Consider the following 18,102-nt stretch of genomic DNA (forward strand, 5'->3'; position numbering starts at 1 on the left):
TTAACCAGGAAGTCTTATCTCGCTCATTCAGCATCAACATGTTTCACTGTGTAAAGAGTTAACTTTTGTGTTCTTTTGTGTTTATCTTTGTGCATAGTCAAGCCCTTCATTTTGGCTCCAAAATGATCTGCTCCTGCTACTGCTTCAGGGGCTGTGCCCAAGCGCCAACGGAAGATGTTAACGATTGCCGAAAAGGTAAACGTTTTGGATATGGTGAAGGAAGGGAAAAGCTACACCGCTGTAGGATGCCATTACGGCATCAATGAGGCTACAATTCTTTTTATTTTAAAAGTAGGAAAGGAATATAAGATCTACGGCTGCAGTGTCCTTTTAACCAGGGTGCAAAACGAGTTTTAAGTGGATGTAATAAGGCAGTAGTCTGGATGGAATCTGCTTTAGGGTTTTGGATTGAAGAAGAACAACGGCGGTGCTACACAGTCGCCTGAAGAGGCTCCTTTAGAAGAGCTGTAACGCTCTCCTTTGTTGTGCAGTAAAACTAAACTCATCATTATCGGACAAGTCATCTTGTCATTGTTGATGAGTAACCATAATTAATTTTCTACTTACAGTACTTAGTACATGTACGTACGTTTAGTGTCACTGTAGACACATTTACTGTATACAATTTTTCTTGCATTGTACGTATTTATTGCTGGTGGCCTGTCTATCGTAATGGCTGTAACATATGTGATATCGGAGACGCTCGATATCTTTAAAATAATATTTAGGTTTTACCGTATATAAACAGTGTGTTTACATACATAATTTCAATGAATCTTACCTAATGTCTAAGGGAATACAAAGGGTTTGTGCTGTATAACTGTGAGGGGAATATTTATAAACAGTGTAAGAGAGTTTATAAGGGCTTAAAATATATAAAAATAACCATACAAACAATATGGTTTCTACTTCATGGATTTTCACCTGTCGCGGGGGGGTCTGGAACGCAACCCCTGCGATCGAGGAGGGATTACTGTATAGATCACTTGATTATAGCTATTACTGCATGAAATTATAGATTTTCAAATCAGAAATTGTTTAATACTATTGAAAATGTACCCAGAAGTCACAATTTTACATCACACAATTTATAAAACATTATTGTATAATATGGAACATGTTTCATACTACTTGTTTTTATGTCTTTTAATTTCAGAAATGTCAAAGTCCAGCCAATAAGCAAGCAGTTTACCTGATCCTAGCCATTTTCCGTGAGGTTACTATGTTGTATGGAGCAACAGATCCAAATGTCCATCCCAAAAAACTTGTAAGTAATACAAAAACATATAATTTTTTCTAAAAATTATCTCATTTAGTAGTGGTCAAGTAAATATGAATGTGTGTGTGAATATCAATGTGGTGTGTATTTCCTTCTTCCTTTCCCATCTGGTTGCATGAGAGCATTAGCTTAGATTGTTGCATTTGAAATTCAAGTCTTGTATTGGCCAAAGTCAAAATATGTTAATAAATGTATAAAGGAAGCTGAAAATCAGAATTGTTTTCTGTTTATTTTAATCCTGATGTTTATTTTATTTTAAAACCAGGTTTATTTTTCTGAAAATATCCATTATGCAATTCTCATTGCGCTATAACTTATTAAGTTTATTACATAGAAAATCACCCAGAAAATCCTGGACCATTGAGAAGTGTGTGAACTGACAACATGAAGAATCGTCTTCGTGTCAAACTGGAATCATCCCTGCATAAATCAAAGTCATCCAGACGATCTGGATCTGCATAATTAGATCTGGACCCCCAAATAGATAGATTGATTGATTATTAATCCAAAGGGGAAATTCACACAATCTGCTACACCATTCTTCCTAGCCTTGGGAAATTATAAGCCTTCACACTAGGCTATTCATTTAATGACAGACTCTTTATTATAAAATGTATAAAACATAAGAAGGGATGGAAAGGGTTTTAAAATTCTCTTCTATTCGAGACGGTGGCAATAAAACATTGTCTCACAGGTGTATAAATAGACTCTTCACCTTCAGCTATATGGGGCTCAATAGAATTATTTGCACCAGATTCAGAATCTGACTACTTGACTGTTCTATGATTCTGGCCTCCAGTTGAAATGTGCAGGCATTTTGTGCCGTGGAAAAGTGTGTTTTAAAAAGTTAAGTTACTCATGTGAAGCTAGAAATGCAGAATCGAAAACATCTGGCAATTTCCAGTTACTTATTGCTTTCTCTAGCCATCCTTTAACAGTTTTTGTTTCATGTCAGGATAAGAGATACAGACCTATGCTAGCTAGCAGTAGCTTTTCTAGATGGACCCCTAGGGCTAGTTGAGGAGTTTGTCCTGTATTATTCAGCTACTTCAGGAAAATTGAACGGGGTGATTTCTGTCTTGTCAGTCTGTCATTGAAGGAGGCCCAGTCAAGTCTGAAAGTTTTTAAAGTTGGGCTTCTGAAATAAGACAGGAGATAAATGAAGCAAGCACCACTTAATGAATTGTATATAGTGCAAGAACAATGGGAGACTACTAGTGGTTAGCCAGGAGAACCTACAACTACAGTAGATGACTTATTGTACCTGGCCACCTATTGCCCAAGATCAAGGACAAAAATATTTTGTCATTTTCCTTGTCCTTTAAGGGTGAACTAGGTTCCAGTATTGTGAGTGATTACATTAGCCATGCCACATAGTAAACAGGAGGCCATCTGTTTTTTAAGTGACCTCAAGGAGTGTCTAGGTCTTTGTTGTTTTTATCTGTGTGTGTTAGTTTTTTATTCCTACTTAGTTATTTGTTGTCATTGCATGGTTAATTTCATTAATAAAGTTGACATTTTCACTTTCAGATTTTGGCTTCACTAACAGAATATTCTGGAAAATCCAACTGAAGATGCTTAATTTTATGTGACCTCTGTTTATGAAAAAAAATAATGTTCAGTGCTGTGCAGAATTATTAAAAATTTTAATATTTTCAAATAGCTAAACATAAACAATGCAAACTGTCAAGATGGAATAAAGATTTAACCATCCCACTGTTACATGGGGGAAAATTCATAAAACCTTGAAGGTTCAGAAAATATCTGTGAAGTATCAGCTGTATCATTTCATTATATATTTTCTCTTAGAATAACATGATACAGTGATGTATGCATGATTACAACAATTACATTTCTTTTCTTTTCAGCAATGTGACACAATTTTGAATTGCATCAATGCACTAGAGCTACTTGAAAAAGACCAACTGAAACAGTTTGCCGCTGCCTTGGTTCATAATGAATTTGTGCCCATCATTGTCAGACCAGGACTTCCCAGCTCACTGTCCACAGTATTTGAACTAGCAATTCACACTGCAGCTGTCCTTCTGTGTGGGACCAGTGAAGTTCTCACTCCTCTGCAACAACTTGCTTTTACTCCAAGAGATATGAAGGTCTGTGACTGTGTTAAACTGGTTTGTTGTTATAAAGAAAAAGGTTTTGAATGGTTTTGTAAAATTAGCTTGTAATTTTTTAAAAACTAAGAGTTACTAACAGCTTTGTGGCATCCAAAACTTGCAGTCAATGTATCTGAATTAAGAAATAAGTGTAAATGTTAAAAAAATTTTAAAACGGTTTTATCTTTTTTCACAGTGAATTTCATCTTCTTTCTTAGATTTTGTACTTTATTTTTATTTTTCCTTTGTTAATTCTTTAAAATGTATTGCAATGTTAAAAAGGTGATACTTAGTTAAGTGGAAATTATATCTGATTTTTACCTTTTTAAAAAAAAAAATTTCAGTATGAGAGGAAGGGTGGGGATGGGACTCTGATTTTATTTTAACACATCCAGATTCTGTAGACTTAGGATCCCTAAACTGTAGCGGTTTTCAGAATTGTTGCACATTTCTTGTAAAAGTATGCTTAAAGTAAAAATACAGATCTTTTCTCCCAGCAACTGTAACCTATCCAGGAAATGTTGGAGAAACCCCCCTTGAGAAAGTGCATACCACACACATCTTTTTCTATATATACAGTACTTAGGGGGTTTGTCCCCAGCTCACTTCTCTCGCCAACCCCCCTGGCATGCGCTACGTGCCAGCCACTTCACATTTCTGCTGCTCGCGTTGTGAAGATGGGGGCTGAATGCACCCCAAGGAGGTGCGGCCGTTCCTCCGAAACCCTTTTTTAAACGGTGATATAATGAAAAACAGTTTTTTTTTTTTTTTACCTCCTCATTGCTCAATCAGCTGCTGGCTTGCTGCTGCTGCCGTGCCACATGATCTGCATCTTGTACGGCACTTCAAACATTTAAAGGCCTAAATAGCAGCTGTCCTACTCTTTTTTTATTTGAAAACAGCAGTGTCAGATCGGGGGGAGCTTGAATGTGACTTTAGAGAATAAAACTGAATTTAAGAAAAACACTAACCTTTACCAGAACCATAAATTTACACCATCTATTATTGACTCAAATCAAATGTATGTTTTTATTGTATAACAGTAACAATAAGAGCAGCTTACTACTCAAAATGGGAAACCTAAGATGGTCCCGGAATCGAATCCACATTCTCCTGATTATGAGTCAGCAGTTCTTAAATCTGCACCAGCCAAGTGGTCGTGTCAGCATCATACCCTAACCCAATTTCTTTTTTTTCAGTTATATTCTTGAATAAAAGTGCACTTGTTTTGTTATTCTTGTACCTCTTGTGAAAGTGTTTTTTTGATATTTGAACTTTGGAGGCTCTGATCAGGGTGCTTGTGAGACTAAGTGAGGAGTCTGAGTGTCTGGGCTTGCGAGTGTCCTGGATAATAACCAAGATCCAGGCCTTTAATGACCTCTTGGGCACAGCCATCAGCAGTGTGTCTGTCTGCTGAGAGAGTGTTGACCTTGTTAAGAGGTTTACTTACCTTGGCAGTGACATTCATGTCTCTGGTGACTCTTCCAGTGAAGTCAGTAGGCGGATTGGGAGAGCATGGGGGGGTCATGCGGTCGCTGGAAAGGGGTGTGTGGTGCTTCAGATATCTATGCAAAAGGACAAAGGTCCAAGTCTTTAGAGTCCTGGTGCTTCCTGTCTTGCTATATGGTTGTGAGACATGGACGCTCTCCAGTGACCTGAGACGAAGACTGGACTCCTTTGGTACTGTGTCTCTCTGGAAGATGCTTGGGTACCGTTGGTTTGACTTTGTGTCGAATGAGCGGTTTCTCATGAAGTCTCGAATGAGGCACATTACCTGCATTGTGAGGGACCGTCAGTTACGGCACTACGGCCATGTGGCACGTTTCCCCAAGGTTGAGTCAGCTCGTAAGATCCTCATTGTTGGGGACCCGAGTGACTGGACTAGGCCAAGGGGTCGCCCACGTAACACCTGACTGTAGCAGATAAAGGGTAATTTCCGGAGGGTGGGACTAGACCGCATGTCTGCCTCAGGGTTGCAATACGGGATCCCGAGTTGTTTCGCTGTGTAGTGGGTGTGGCAGCGCACTGTATCAGTGCATGCTTCCCAACTTGACTTGATTTGGAATTCATTCAATATTTTAATACTATAACATGAAAAAAAAATTCTGTTTTAGCTATGTGTTCAACATTTCTAGCCTCGCATTTCCTGTCATCCGACATTTACCCAGATCCTTGTAGACACGGAACATACATGAAATGCATGTGTTCCAAATAACAATATATTATTTACCCAATACAACTCCAGGCACCTCACACTCTGATTAACAGACTTGAGCTGGGAGAACTTTTTGTCCGATTTGAGCTGCGGCAGTGGGGGAATGGGATAGCAGGCTGCTTGCTGCTTCTGCTGATCGATACATTTGCAAAACAAAAGACGCTAATGGAGAGGTGCAAAGGAATTTAAGGTGGCCCCGGATTACAACTTTATTCGTAGGCTTCAGGGATTCTATGTTAAGCTGTGCTTGAAGCTGTTGTGCTGTGAGACACCTGTCACACGAGCTGGTGACCCTCAGAAGCTTATCTTCTAATTGTGTTGTGATTTTGGGTCTGTTATATATCTTTTCCTATTAGAGTTCCTTCCAGTTTACAATTGCCTTTGGAATGTGTAGGACACTGTACTCATTGATACTTTTTCATTTTTGTTTTTTTTTCTTTTTCAATTTTTCTAAATGGAAGGCATACACTTCTAAGGGTAATAATGCTCTGTCTCATTTCATTTGTTAATTGATTTTTTCTTGTCATTATCATTGGAATATTTTCTAAGCAGTACTTCAGAGGGTTTACTAGCACAGTCTGTTCTAACTCTGCTTTAAGACAGACAGAAGGTATTTAAGTAATCAACAGAAGTTGAAACACCCGTGTCAAATTGTTTGCTTCACCTTGCAAGGATTAATTTCCTTTAATTGCTGCAGAACATCTGTAGGTTGTAACCTATTAGTTGTACTCTGAAGAAGGCCCATTTTGTAATATTCTGAAATTTCCTTCTTTTCAGTTTTTGCTAACCTAACCTTAAAAATTAAGCCTCTGGAAGTTTACTGCTTACATTTTCACCATTGTAGGTCATTCATTGCATTTTAACTGATTAAATTTGAAGAAAAACTGATCTCATAAAACGTTTGACTGGTATTGTATGTTGTAATTAGTTTATTTCAGTTTTTTTATCTTGTGTACACATGAGTTATATTTTTATTTTAATGACCCTCCATGTAGAATAAAAAATAAAGCTTTATTGTTCATTAAGGCTAAGCTATTGGAACAGTGTTTATATGTGATGTTAAAGTTTAATTTTATGGCTATAGAGAAGGCCATGATTGCTGCTCTGGTGTTTCATTCTTCACCAAAGCATGCAGTCTCATGACTTGCAATTTTTTTTTCCTTGCAGTTCACTTCATTACTTCTTGACCCTTCCAATTTCTGCAGCCTGCTCTGGCTCCTTTTTTAATACTTTTGTCTCTATACATAGAAAGCAGAATGGTGCTCTCTTCCATGAACATCATTGATTGCACAGAGTAGCTGACACCAAAAACAAATGCTAGGTCAGTCAATTAGGCTTATGGATGAGCCACAGCCAAGACACTATACTGTTTGTCTGCAAGCAGTGCTTGATGTGGAACCAAATTATAGGAAGTACTTTTTTTAGTTAGGATCTTGTTCCTTTTCACAATTTGTTTTTGGGGTGGGGGGAGGGCCCTTGGTGGTTGGGGCGTATGTATATTAGAATTTGATATCAAGTAAGGAGTCCCCTTGAATCTTCAAGCGCAACCAGTATCGGCCTACTTCAAGCCCTGGGAGTCTGTGAGCATAACAATGGTGCAATTCTACAAATATACCTGTACAGTTCACATTTCAGACTTTGTGCATAATTCTCTGATCAGGCTTCCTTCCTTCCTTCCTTCCACTTTGCACACTTCTGCTAAACTAGCTAAGGATGGGAATCCCATGTTCCTCATGGCTGTGAATATGAGTGCTTGACAGCTGTAGTTTGCCATTTCGGGGAAACTTCTGCAAATTTTTGTAACTAATCAACAATAGACAATATCATTGACCATCAGCTTATCTGTTGTTTTTTTTGTGGGTGTTTTTCCTTACATTTAAGCCCAATGTCCGGGCTCAATTCTGATAATGAGACCTCACCTCATAACCTTAACCTGATCCAAAAAAAGTCAGGATGCATGGAACTGTTGCTGTAGGTTTAAACACAACAGGAATTACATAGTTTTCTCTGTTGTGTCTTTCTATGTGTAAGAGTCGCCCAAACTGCTTCTAAAGTGTGTGCTCTGTTGCTCAGGTTTCTGTAGATCTTTTGCCTCAGACTTTCTGGAGAATAAGATGTCATCTTTTTCCAGTTTGAATTAAAATCCAAACCTGACATAATCCCCAAACCCCCACCCACATTCATTTGGAGTTTGTCTGTTACTTACATAAAATATTTTCTCTTTTAGAATTCCTTTTTGCCAACCATGCCTGAAGATATGCTGCATATTGCTCAGCAAGCTCTAGGGCCTCTGCAGTGGTATAGTAAGTAAAGTAATCTTGATAATATCATCTTTAATAATGTAAAAGTTAAAGCCTAATGGTATTTCATGAACTGATGTATTTATCATTTGGCTTTTAAGATTACCCAGGCTTGATGTTTCAATGTTGTGTAGGACACCTAAGCAGCAGTTTTCTTACAATGCGTACAAACAACATGCTACAAAAAGTTCTTAAAACTGAGTATTGATTGGTATTGCAAGCTTGCAATGTACGCTGTGCTTGCAGGAGGACAATGGCACTGGCATTCTTAAAAAATCGAAGGCACTACTTTGTAACATAGTGTAATCAATTTATTTCAGATTATCTTGCTTACACAATACAGTGAATGCCTCACAGCCCTGTTGAGATTTAAAAATAAAAAAGTGATGGCTATAGTTTGCCTCTTTGAGGAAGTTTCTACAAATGTTTGGAGCGAATTGACAATATTTGTTTATATCAACAACATGCCCAGCCAGTCGGTTATGACTGATATAATTGGTCAGCTCTAGTATATACTTCAAAAGGCTCTTTAAAAATAATATCTTAATTTTGATAGTTTAATAGCTTAGTACTTTTTAAGTGCATCTCTTTGTAGTGTCTTGCACTGTTTGAAGATTTTGTTTTGTTTATCTACTTTAGTGTGCTCTGTTTGTTTTTAAACATTTCTGTTTACATTTTCTACAGCTTGTCCAAATGGCCATCATTGTACCATTGGCGAGGTAAGTGAAAGTAAATGGATTTTTTCTATGATATATGTAGTGTAAATTTTGCATACGGTCTTGATTAACATGTGTGTTTTTATTTTGAAGTGTGGACAGCCAATGGAATTCGGAAGATGTGTTGACTGTGGTTCTCAAATTGGAGGAGCAAATCACTTGCCTCTTCCAGGATTTATGGTAGCTCAAATTGGGTAAGCAGACAAAATGTTTAATCAAAACTGTGTAATACTTCAACATGGAAATCATACTTATTTAAGCATTTAGACTCAAGGTTGAAAGTGAAAGAAATGAAAAAAAGAAATGTTGGATTTTTAGTGTTGTGGTACCATTTTGCTGACAGTGGCATTGCATCAGTTGTTAGGATTCATGGCATTGTGAAAACATTTTGTTAATTAATACAGTAAGATATTGTAACCAAAAAATTGTACCTTATTGAAGAAAGCTGTGACTTGATCACTTGTTGACATTTAATGGAATAAGTTTAGTAGGTGGGGTCTAGTACCTCATTGAAGTTTCCTGTGCTTTTGTCCAGTAAAGTTGTATAAATAGTTTAGAAATTGAAAACATTTAAATGAAGATTTAAATCAAAACAGAACACAAACTGTTTTTCTGGGTGACATTGTAGTACTACTCATGAGAGATATGAAACTTAATCCATGTCTTTTGGGGAGTTTGTGTGGTCTGATGCTGTTCTTTCATCTGCCATTAAGAGATCCCTCAGATCCTACTACACCTGGATTTATAGATTTTTTTTTTCCTGCTTTTGATAAAATTGATGAGTGTACGACTGCCATTAAACTGATATAATTAAAAAGGGGCAGTTAATAGGCTCTGCTTACTTTGGGTGCAGAGTCCATGATAATAATGTAATATAGCACATTAACATGAAAAGAACAAACGTTTACTCCTTTTTACAGGATCCTCAGTGGATCATTGTGCTACCATTATTCCAGGTAGTGCACCACCAACAGTAGTAGCATTAAAACTCTGAGCAAGAACAGTGTGAAAATAGATGCTTTCTGTTTCATTACCTATAGTAAAATTTAATTTATAATTTTGTTTGTACATGGCTCGCTAACGTGTAATGAGTACTGGTATTTTCCTTGCAGAGATGACCGAACCCAGACCGGCCATGTCCTTGGAGACCCTCAAAATAGATTAAATGCTGCTGTCACAGATACAAGAGAGCTGTCTTCTGGGCAGTTTATACTGCTGCGTATATTAACTCATGTGTCAATGATGTTGGGAGTTTCACAGGATCTCAATGTAAGATTCAAAAATTATTTCTTTAACAATTAACATTTTAAAAAATATACACTGTATGTATTAGTGTATTTTATCATTCCAACAATTAGCATCATAAGTAGGAAGCAACTTACTGATGTAGCTGTGTAATTTAGTTTAATAAAGGCTTCAAGACTGCTTTTCACAATTATGTGTTTTCATAAGTATGCTCCTTTAATAAGTCTCTGGATGTTTATGATAATCATCAGGATATCTCACCTCACACTGAGTGATGAACTTAAAATATATAACATATATAATACATTATTGCTTCAATTTCATTTATCAGATATATATATACTCTCTTAAAATATATATATATATATATAATGGAATATAGTAATATAAAAGACCCGTGAGACAAAAGAGCCTTGCCATGGAGCGTCTCGTGGGGACCGTAAACATGAGACTTGGTGCCAAGAGACTGTCCTAGGGCTGTCTCGTGGGGACGTGGAACATGAGATTCTTGCAAGACACACCCTACTTACAACAGATATCATATAAGAGCACATCCATCAAAAAATAATCAGTCGTGTAAAAGCACGTAGTGCACTGTGACAGATAGGGGGCGCTATCGCTCCCTTGAACCCTCCGATCAAACGCCAGACACCAAGTAAAAGTCCAAATGTTTACTTTATTTATACACAACAGTGCACAAAGCACCCTCTCCTCCACAATACTCATTAATACTCCAAAATGCACAATAATAAACAATCCTCCACTCCCAGATGTTGTGCCACCCTTCCACCCAGCTCAGCTCCACGCTCTGGTGTCTCTCTGTCTTTTATAGACCTTGTCCTAGAAGTGTTTCACCCTCTCTATCCACGTGACTAGGAACACTTCCGGGTCATTTAAAAATCCTTTTTCTTTACCCCGGAAGCACATCATTCCCCTTGTCCATGTGACTCGAACGTATTTCCAGGGCGTAGGGAAAATAGTCACTGCTCCTCCCTGCAGAGCCTTTTAGCGGCCCCCATGGTATCCAGCAGGGCTGTAAAGGAAAACTCCAACGTCCATAATTCCCTGCTGGCATTCGGGGCACCTCTGCTGCAGGGAGGGCTCCACCTGGCGGCGTGGGGGTATTGGCTGGGATGAACGGCTGGCCATCTATCACACCACACAGATCCTGTGCTCTCAACACATATAAAGCGTATAAAGATAATACGGAGAATAGACACCCAAAGGCATTGGAGAGAAAAAAAAGGGAGATAAGAGATTATGAAACCAGTAGAATTCAAAATTATTGCAGCATCCCAGCCAGGTTGCGGCATTTTTGGTTTTAAGTGACTGTTCGGGCCGATTGAGGGAGGGCAGAGTACAGCACAGAAGACTGATAGCGGGGTATTGATTGATGCAGTAAAGGGGGGCGAGACGCGGGGAATGAGGGATTGGAGAGGGTGTTTGGGGTTACGAAGTCAGTGATTGTTCAAGTAAAACTTTTGTGACACTTTATCATGTCAGTCGTTACAGTATCAAAGAAAAGATATAGAAAAGATTGCATTACCGCAAAACAAATGGTGATTAATCATCAGGACCAGGTGTAATTGAAAAAAGAGCAGGACAAATCGAGGTCAGAAATAAAAGGCAAAGAGTACAACAAAGTCTTTTCACATTTGCATCATTCTTATGCACAAAACATGGATTTACACAATAATAGACCATACGCTATGAGAATCTGTGGTCCCGCAACAGTTAAACCAACGACAAGTTGAATTTCAAAGAATACACAATTCGGTCAGGTGTGTATTGATGATCACAGAGAAGCAATGCAAATTTTAACAGGCAAAAGGAATGGTAATGTATATATTCCGCAAATAACATTACACACCAAAGGAGATCATGATATGCCATTCGTATTAAAATGTTTACAGTTACTGTAAGAATAGCTTTTGCTAGGACAATCACTAAATCACTAGGACAAACATTAGAAAAATTTGGATTATTTATTAGAGAAACAGAAACAATAGTCATTCATGGACAGTTATAAGTTGCGTTGTCACAATGTGTCTCCAAAAAATATAATTTTTAATGAAGCTTTAAAGTAAAAGTGCAAATAATGAGATTGAAAAAATTCCAAAAATAATTTAAAATTTTATATCCAATTAACCAAACACAGGGGTTTGCGAGCGAAGCAATGTACCAAATATTAACAAAGTATATGTAAACTTGTGACCCAGAGGAATTGTCTGTGAACACTGTTGGAAAAAATTATTTTGCCCTGCACAAGGTAGCTGTCTTAAATGATATGCCAAATTTATAGTTTGTTAGTATAAAATCTGTAGAAGTGTTATAAAGTGAGCATTGAAGATTTCACCTTAAGTTTATGTAAACTTCTCACTTCAACTGTATGTATGTGTAAACTGGAAGAAGAGGGAGGATCTTGAGATACTAATAGGGATTGTCAGTTATCTTCTAGTGGCTTTTCCTCCATTTTAGAGGAAATGAAAATCATGTTAGTGGCTGTTTTATCACCCTGTCTTCCCCACCATGTTTCCTTAAACCATTACCAACAAAACACTCCCCAGGCTTGTGCATACGACATAAAATATATGTTTTGTTTTTTTACATAAGGGCATCATAGTGACACAGTTGTGCAGAACCTTTTTTAGTATATTAGACAGCCACCTGCTTGGAATTTAGATTTCCCCAGTATATCAGAACATGCATGGTAGTTTTGCACCATAAGAGTGAGTATGATTATGTGGGTTAAGCTATAGAATCATGCCACAACCTCGGCTAATTTTTGCCTTCTAAAGAGAGAGAGGTGATTTTCAACAGCTTGTCTGGTGACACATTTGTTTAATTTTTTCTTCTTTACATGTTAAATGATGTAATGTGTTGCTGATTACTTTTCTAAAATGTTAAATCCAGGCATTACTTTTTTCAATTCAGGTAATTTTTGCCACTCAATACTTAAAAAGAATACTGAAATAAATTTAGTATGTTAAAAAAATATATATATATAGTAAAATAGCACAACAGATGGGACAGGTTTAGGGTTTCCCCCCTTATATTGATAACAAGGTCTCAAAACAAGAGGAGTATAGAGTAGTCTGAAATGACAGAGTCCATAATGGGACTCGCTGGGAAAGGCAAGTGGCTGAGTTTATAGCTGGGGGGAAGGAAAAGGAAGGTCCATCAGGGAACAGGCAGAAGTGAGGTCAGTAGGAGGATGTGGTTTGGAAAGGGAAGTAGGACCTGGTTAAATAACCATACATTTTATTGAGGTCAAAACAAATCATCATAGTAAAACCAATTTCAATTTGCAAACAGTGTGCATATCTAGCAGGTGGCTTTCATCATGTATTCACCAGATGGTATGTTCTTTGAGATGTAGTAGTCCAGAGACGCAAACAAAAACATTCTCTTTCCTCCAGGCTGGTTTAATAATAAAAGAACTATCTTTCCTTCAAGAAAAGCTGAATAAAGCTTGTAGAAAACAGTAAGAGTAACCAAGTGAACTTTGTCATGACTGGTTTTTACAGTCTAACTGGAGAACTTGCCAAGTGCAATTTTCTCACACTCTCATTCACCTATAAAGGGTAAACTTAATATTTCCAATAAATGTAACAATAAATGTAACATACTTCTCTTTGAGGTGTGGAGAGAAACAAAAATACCTAGTGAAAAATTCACAAAGACTGAGAAAGAATTTGTGTTTTCTGGGCAGACATTAATAAGACTAAAATTCAAACCTGGACACAGACTTTTTAAGACAGCAACTTACAGTACCCTTATGCCAGTATACCAGCCTTGAAGTGTTATTAATTTACAATTTATTACCTGAGAAATGTTTATTGTTGATTACTTTTCATTTTCTCTTTCATTTTTTGAACAGTCATTATCACAGATTATAAAGCCAACAGTTCCTAATCCTGTTGAGTTTCTTGCTGACCATTTATTAAAAGATATGGAGCAACTAACAAAAATCCTAGGCAAAGGTGTTGATGACACCTCAAACATTGTTCATCTGGTGCTCTGCAGTCTAAAGGATCAAAATACTCGTAAGTACCTGCAAGTCCTATATTTTGGCAATTATTGTCTTTATGTACATTTTTTAAAATATTGTCTCAAAATAGTGCAACAGTAAAAGACAAAAAAAAAAACAGAAGTGCTTAATGAAATGTGTTTTAAGGGATTATTCTTACTGTATTCAGTATTTGGCTAGCCATTTTTCATGTGAACAAAGTAATTCCAAATATAGGATTATTGAATCATTATTAACCAGAAGACATAAGGAAATCTGAAGTATAGTTGGTCATCTTGGGGCTGTAGAGTGGTAATATGTTGTGTGTTGATTACATACGGTTGGGAATTGTACTCTGTATAGGTGACAATGATCTTACTATATGTTTGTAATTTGAGACTTAGGGTTTATTATGCCTCTATTCAGCAATGTTAGGGAGTGCCAGAGAAATGGGAAAAACCTCTTGTTTTACAGAAGGTTATCATTTTATAGCTTTTGAACAAATTGTGAAAACATAACTATGGTGTAAAAGTGTAGTATGGCTGGTTATTGAAACATTTATGCTGTTTAGTACCATAGATAACAGATATATACTCTATTTATTGCAAGAACACAGTTCAAGAAAAGTTTCCCTTTCTAGTTAGCCATGACACTTATGACGTGACCTGTGAAAAGGAGCTAAAGTCTTAAGATTTATGGCTGTGAGCAATTAAGATTTATGGCTGTGAGCAATATGATAGGTAAAGGATAAGTGCAGTATACTTAAAGTCTAAGGTATTTCTTTACAATCATGGTATATATTAATTTACTACATGAGACTGAGTTCTAAAGTGAAGCATATTTTATAAATTTAAAAAAGTAACTAGTCCACTCTTGGGTTTTATAATGGATTTAGTGAATACTTGAGTCATAATGTGAAAAAACCTTAAACCTAACCACATGTCCACTTGGAAGTACCAAACGTTTCGATTTAAAAAAAAGTACCTTTGTATCTCTAAGGCATGCTTCTGACAACAAACATAAACCATAAGTGGTACATTTTATCATTCTTTGTACTTAATAGAAGGGTAAATATCTAAGTTACTAACTTTTGAGTATTGATACAAACTAATTTCCGTAGACAGATATTTTGGAGTGTAAAAAAAGTATGTTTTGTAAGAAACTAAATATCAATAGTGGGAGTATAAAATATGCTTTGAGGTGTGGCAAAAAGAGACCATTTGATGTATAGTGACGTAAAACCAAAGTTTTCAAATTAGTTTTAGAATGAAGATGGAAACAGGAATCAGGATCACAAAGTATATAGCTAAAGGAACAGATGGAAGGTTGTGGGTGTCATTGCTCTAAACAAATGTTTTAACTTCTAGAAAGTTTCTGAGTAGGGAATATATAACTGATGATTTATATGAAGGTGGCGCGGTGGGTAGCATTGCTGCCTCGCCGTTAACAGACCCGGGTTCGCTTTCCGGGTCCTCCCTGCGTGGAGTTTGCATATTCTCCCTGTGTCTGCGTGGGTTTCCTCCGGGTACTCCGGTTTCCTTCCACAGTCCAAAAACATGCAGGTTAGGTGCATTGGTGATGCTAAATTGTCCCTAGTGTGTGCTTGGTGTATGTGTGTGGGTTGGCGCCCTGCCCGGGGTTTGTTTCCTGCCTTGCACCCTGTGTTGGCTGGGATTGGCTCCAGCAAACCCCCGTGACCCTGTAGTTAGGATATAGCAGGTTGGCTGATGGATGGATGGATGGATTTATATGAAGTCCTCTATTAATTCAGTTCTGTTCTGCAATACTCTGACACTAGATAAACAACACGGTTACATTAGGAGTATCAGTAAGTTTTGTGATGTTCTATTGGTATTTATTATTCAGATCCTTTCTTTTTTTCCTTAGTTTAGATTTTAGCTGATAGTTCTTTAAATACTTATGATGGGATTGCAAAAAGGAATATAATAGTATTATTTATTACTTGAAACCTATCATTCTTTATATTTGCAGGCAACTCGATTTTTAAGCCATTTTATATGTTGTTTTAAATTTAAATTTTGATTGCTTCAGCCTACAATAGCTGTAAGTAAGGTAATTTTCACAGTGATCAATAAAACTCCTGTAACTATTTACCTTTGTCTCCCAATTAAATGAAATTCCATGTTTTTATTAGGGCCTGGAGGATTTGACCCAAAACTTACAACCAAAGAAGCAAGAAATAACTGGGAAAAATGTGTTGCTACCAATATTATTGCATGTGTACTTCAAGTAAGAATCATTTTGTTGTAAAAAGAAAATGAAACAGTAGGTATGTCTTTAATTGGTAAATAAAGAGTAGCATATTGAAAAGGTAAGCATCATAAAAGGCCTTTGGTGATGTTATTACAAAAAGCCAGATGCCTGTCATTCAGAATTTCTCATCACAGTTCACTGTTAAATTAATATTCTCAAAATAAATAGTATTGAAACAGCAGTTTTAAGAGAGTCAGTCTTCAAGTGTACTTTGCTAGAAATTATAAATATAACATCTTTACAATATGGAATGTGTGCTTCTTTTTTTTTTTATTTTTATTTTTTCAGAATGTAGATTATCAGTTGCAGGCGGTCAATGGAGTGATTAGAAATGACAAGCGGATTTCCTCGAATCCTGTTGTAAAAATTGTTTATGGGAACCCCAAGGCTTTCATGACTACACTTCCAGATGATGTCATTCACTGTACTTCAGTCTGGAACTGTAGAGAGAAAATTACACTAGAACGCTTGTCACACATTGTTGAGCAGAAAAATGGCAAGGATTACTTTCCTGTTCTGTGGAAGTTTCTACAAAAGGTAAAGTAATTAATAAGTACCACACATTTTTGTCTTACTAGCTTGTAAAATGTCTTGCCTCATAATGATATAGGAGTAAATTATGAACATGTTTTGGCATGAAATGTGAAATCAGCCTAGTGTGGAAGATTATTTCTTATTGATCAGATGTTTCCAAAGCAACGTGTAATCGAGAATGTAATTGTTCAATTGGTTAAAGATTTGTTTACTTATACAATAATAGTGGGTACATACAGTGAAGCATGATGCTACAAAGGCTAAAATATACAAAAAGAATTGAATACTAAATAAATAAACATAAGGAAGGATTAAACAAAACAAATGCACAAATTAAAAAAATTACTCCAGCTTAAGAGAGACTCCTGGATAAGCAGGTTAGGAAATGGATGGATGGCTGATTTAAAAACATTTTAGCAAAAACACGTTTGTGATATTGTTAGCACATGAGCAGATACCTGATATTTTGCATTATGCAACATGAATAATTTGACATTTATTCATGGACATTTTTCATATTGTTTAATTTTGCTAATTTGGGTCAGAATTAAAGCCAGTTGTGTCAGAAATTTTTTTTATCCTTGTTCTACATGACAACATGAGACTAAACATTTTTCTTTGCCATCACTACAAGCAAACCTGATATGAGTAACAGATAACAAAATAAGCATTTTTGGGCAAGTATTTCTTTATCTGGCTTACACTTTTTTTTTCTACCAAGTAGGAATGTTTGCCCAGTTTCTCACCATACATTATCCGTAACACACTCGATTCTTTCTCCTTGTTTCTCTCCCTCTCCCTGTTGCTCTGTGTGTCTCTCATTTTCTTGCTCAGACAGTTTTGCCTGTGTCCCTTTCAAGGTTATTATAATTAAAAAAAACTAAAATCAAAACTGAAACTACTATTTAAAAAGCATTTTTGAAAACTTAAATAAAATAATTAACAAAGCCGAAATGAAAAACTAAAAAAATAAAATTAAAGTAGCTAGAAAGACTAACTAAAATAAAATAATAATAATTTAGTTTTTTTTTTTTTAAATGAATATTCTTGCCATCAGTCTTGTAACTTTTACCTCTAAAACAGAAAGTCATCCACCACGAGCCAACCGCATATATTCATCCAGTAAATGGTGGCTGGTGTTCACAAAGCATTTACAGTGACATAGCAAGCTGAATACGGGTGCGTAAAGCATGTGACATAAAAAGCGATATTGTTACTTACCAGTCACTTTTGCTTTAAAAATGTTGTTTAACAATGTAGTAATACAAACCTTGTAAAATTCCTGAGTTGGCAATGTCTCTACTGAACTACAGGTAAATGGGCGAAGAGAGTCTGCCAACTGGTGAAAAAATAAACCTGCTAATGTGTTTTTGTATTTATTCTATATTTATTAATTTATCTTTTTATAATTTATAT

General features: G+C 36.4%; 1 protein-coding gene across 3 annotated transcripts in view; it reads left to right on the forward strand.

Moving 5' to 3' along the window:
* rnf213a (ring finger protein 213a) overlaps positions 1 to 18,102 on the forward strand; it is a 377,172-nt gene that overhangs the window by 330,583 nt on the left and 28,487 nt on the right. For all 3 annotated transcript variants that reach the window (XM_039739973.1, XM_039739975.1, XM_039739974.1), the window contains 9 exons: positions 1,157 to 1,267; positions 3,148 to 3,390; positions 7,836 to 7,911; positions 8,593 to 8,627; positions 8,718 to 8,818; positions 9,737 to 9,893; positions 13,750 to 13,915; positions 16,034 to 16,128; positions 16,441 to 16,689. In XM_039739973.1, the coding sequence (XP_039595907.1) occupies positions 1,157 to 1,267; positions 3,148 to 3,390; positions 7,836 to 7,911; positions 8,593 to 8,627; positions 8,718 to 8,818; positions 9,737 to 9,893; positions 13,750 to 13,915; positions 16,034 to 16,128; positions 16,441 to 16,689 (1,233 nt within the window). The remainder of the gene's footprint in view (positions 1 to 1,156; positions 1,268 to 3,147; positions 3,391 to 7,835; positions 7,912 to 8,592; positions 8,628 to 8,717; positions 8,819 to 9,736; positions 9,894 to 13,749; positions 13,916 to 16,033; positions 16,129 to 16,440; positions 16,690 to 18,102) is intronic.

The sequence above is a fragment of the Polypterus senegalus genome, chromosome 17 (assembly GCF_016835505.1).
Source record: "Polypterus senegalus isolate Bchr_013 chromosome 17, ASM1683550v1, whole genome shotgun sequence".
NCBI classification, from domain to species: domain Eukaryota; kingdom Metazoa; phylum Chordata; class Cladistia; order Polypteriformes; family Polypteridae; genus Polypterus; species Polypterus senegalus.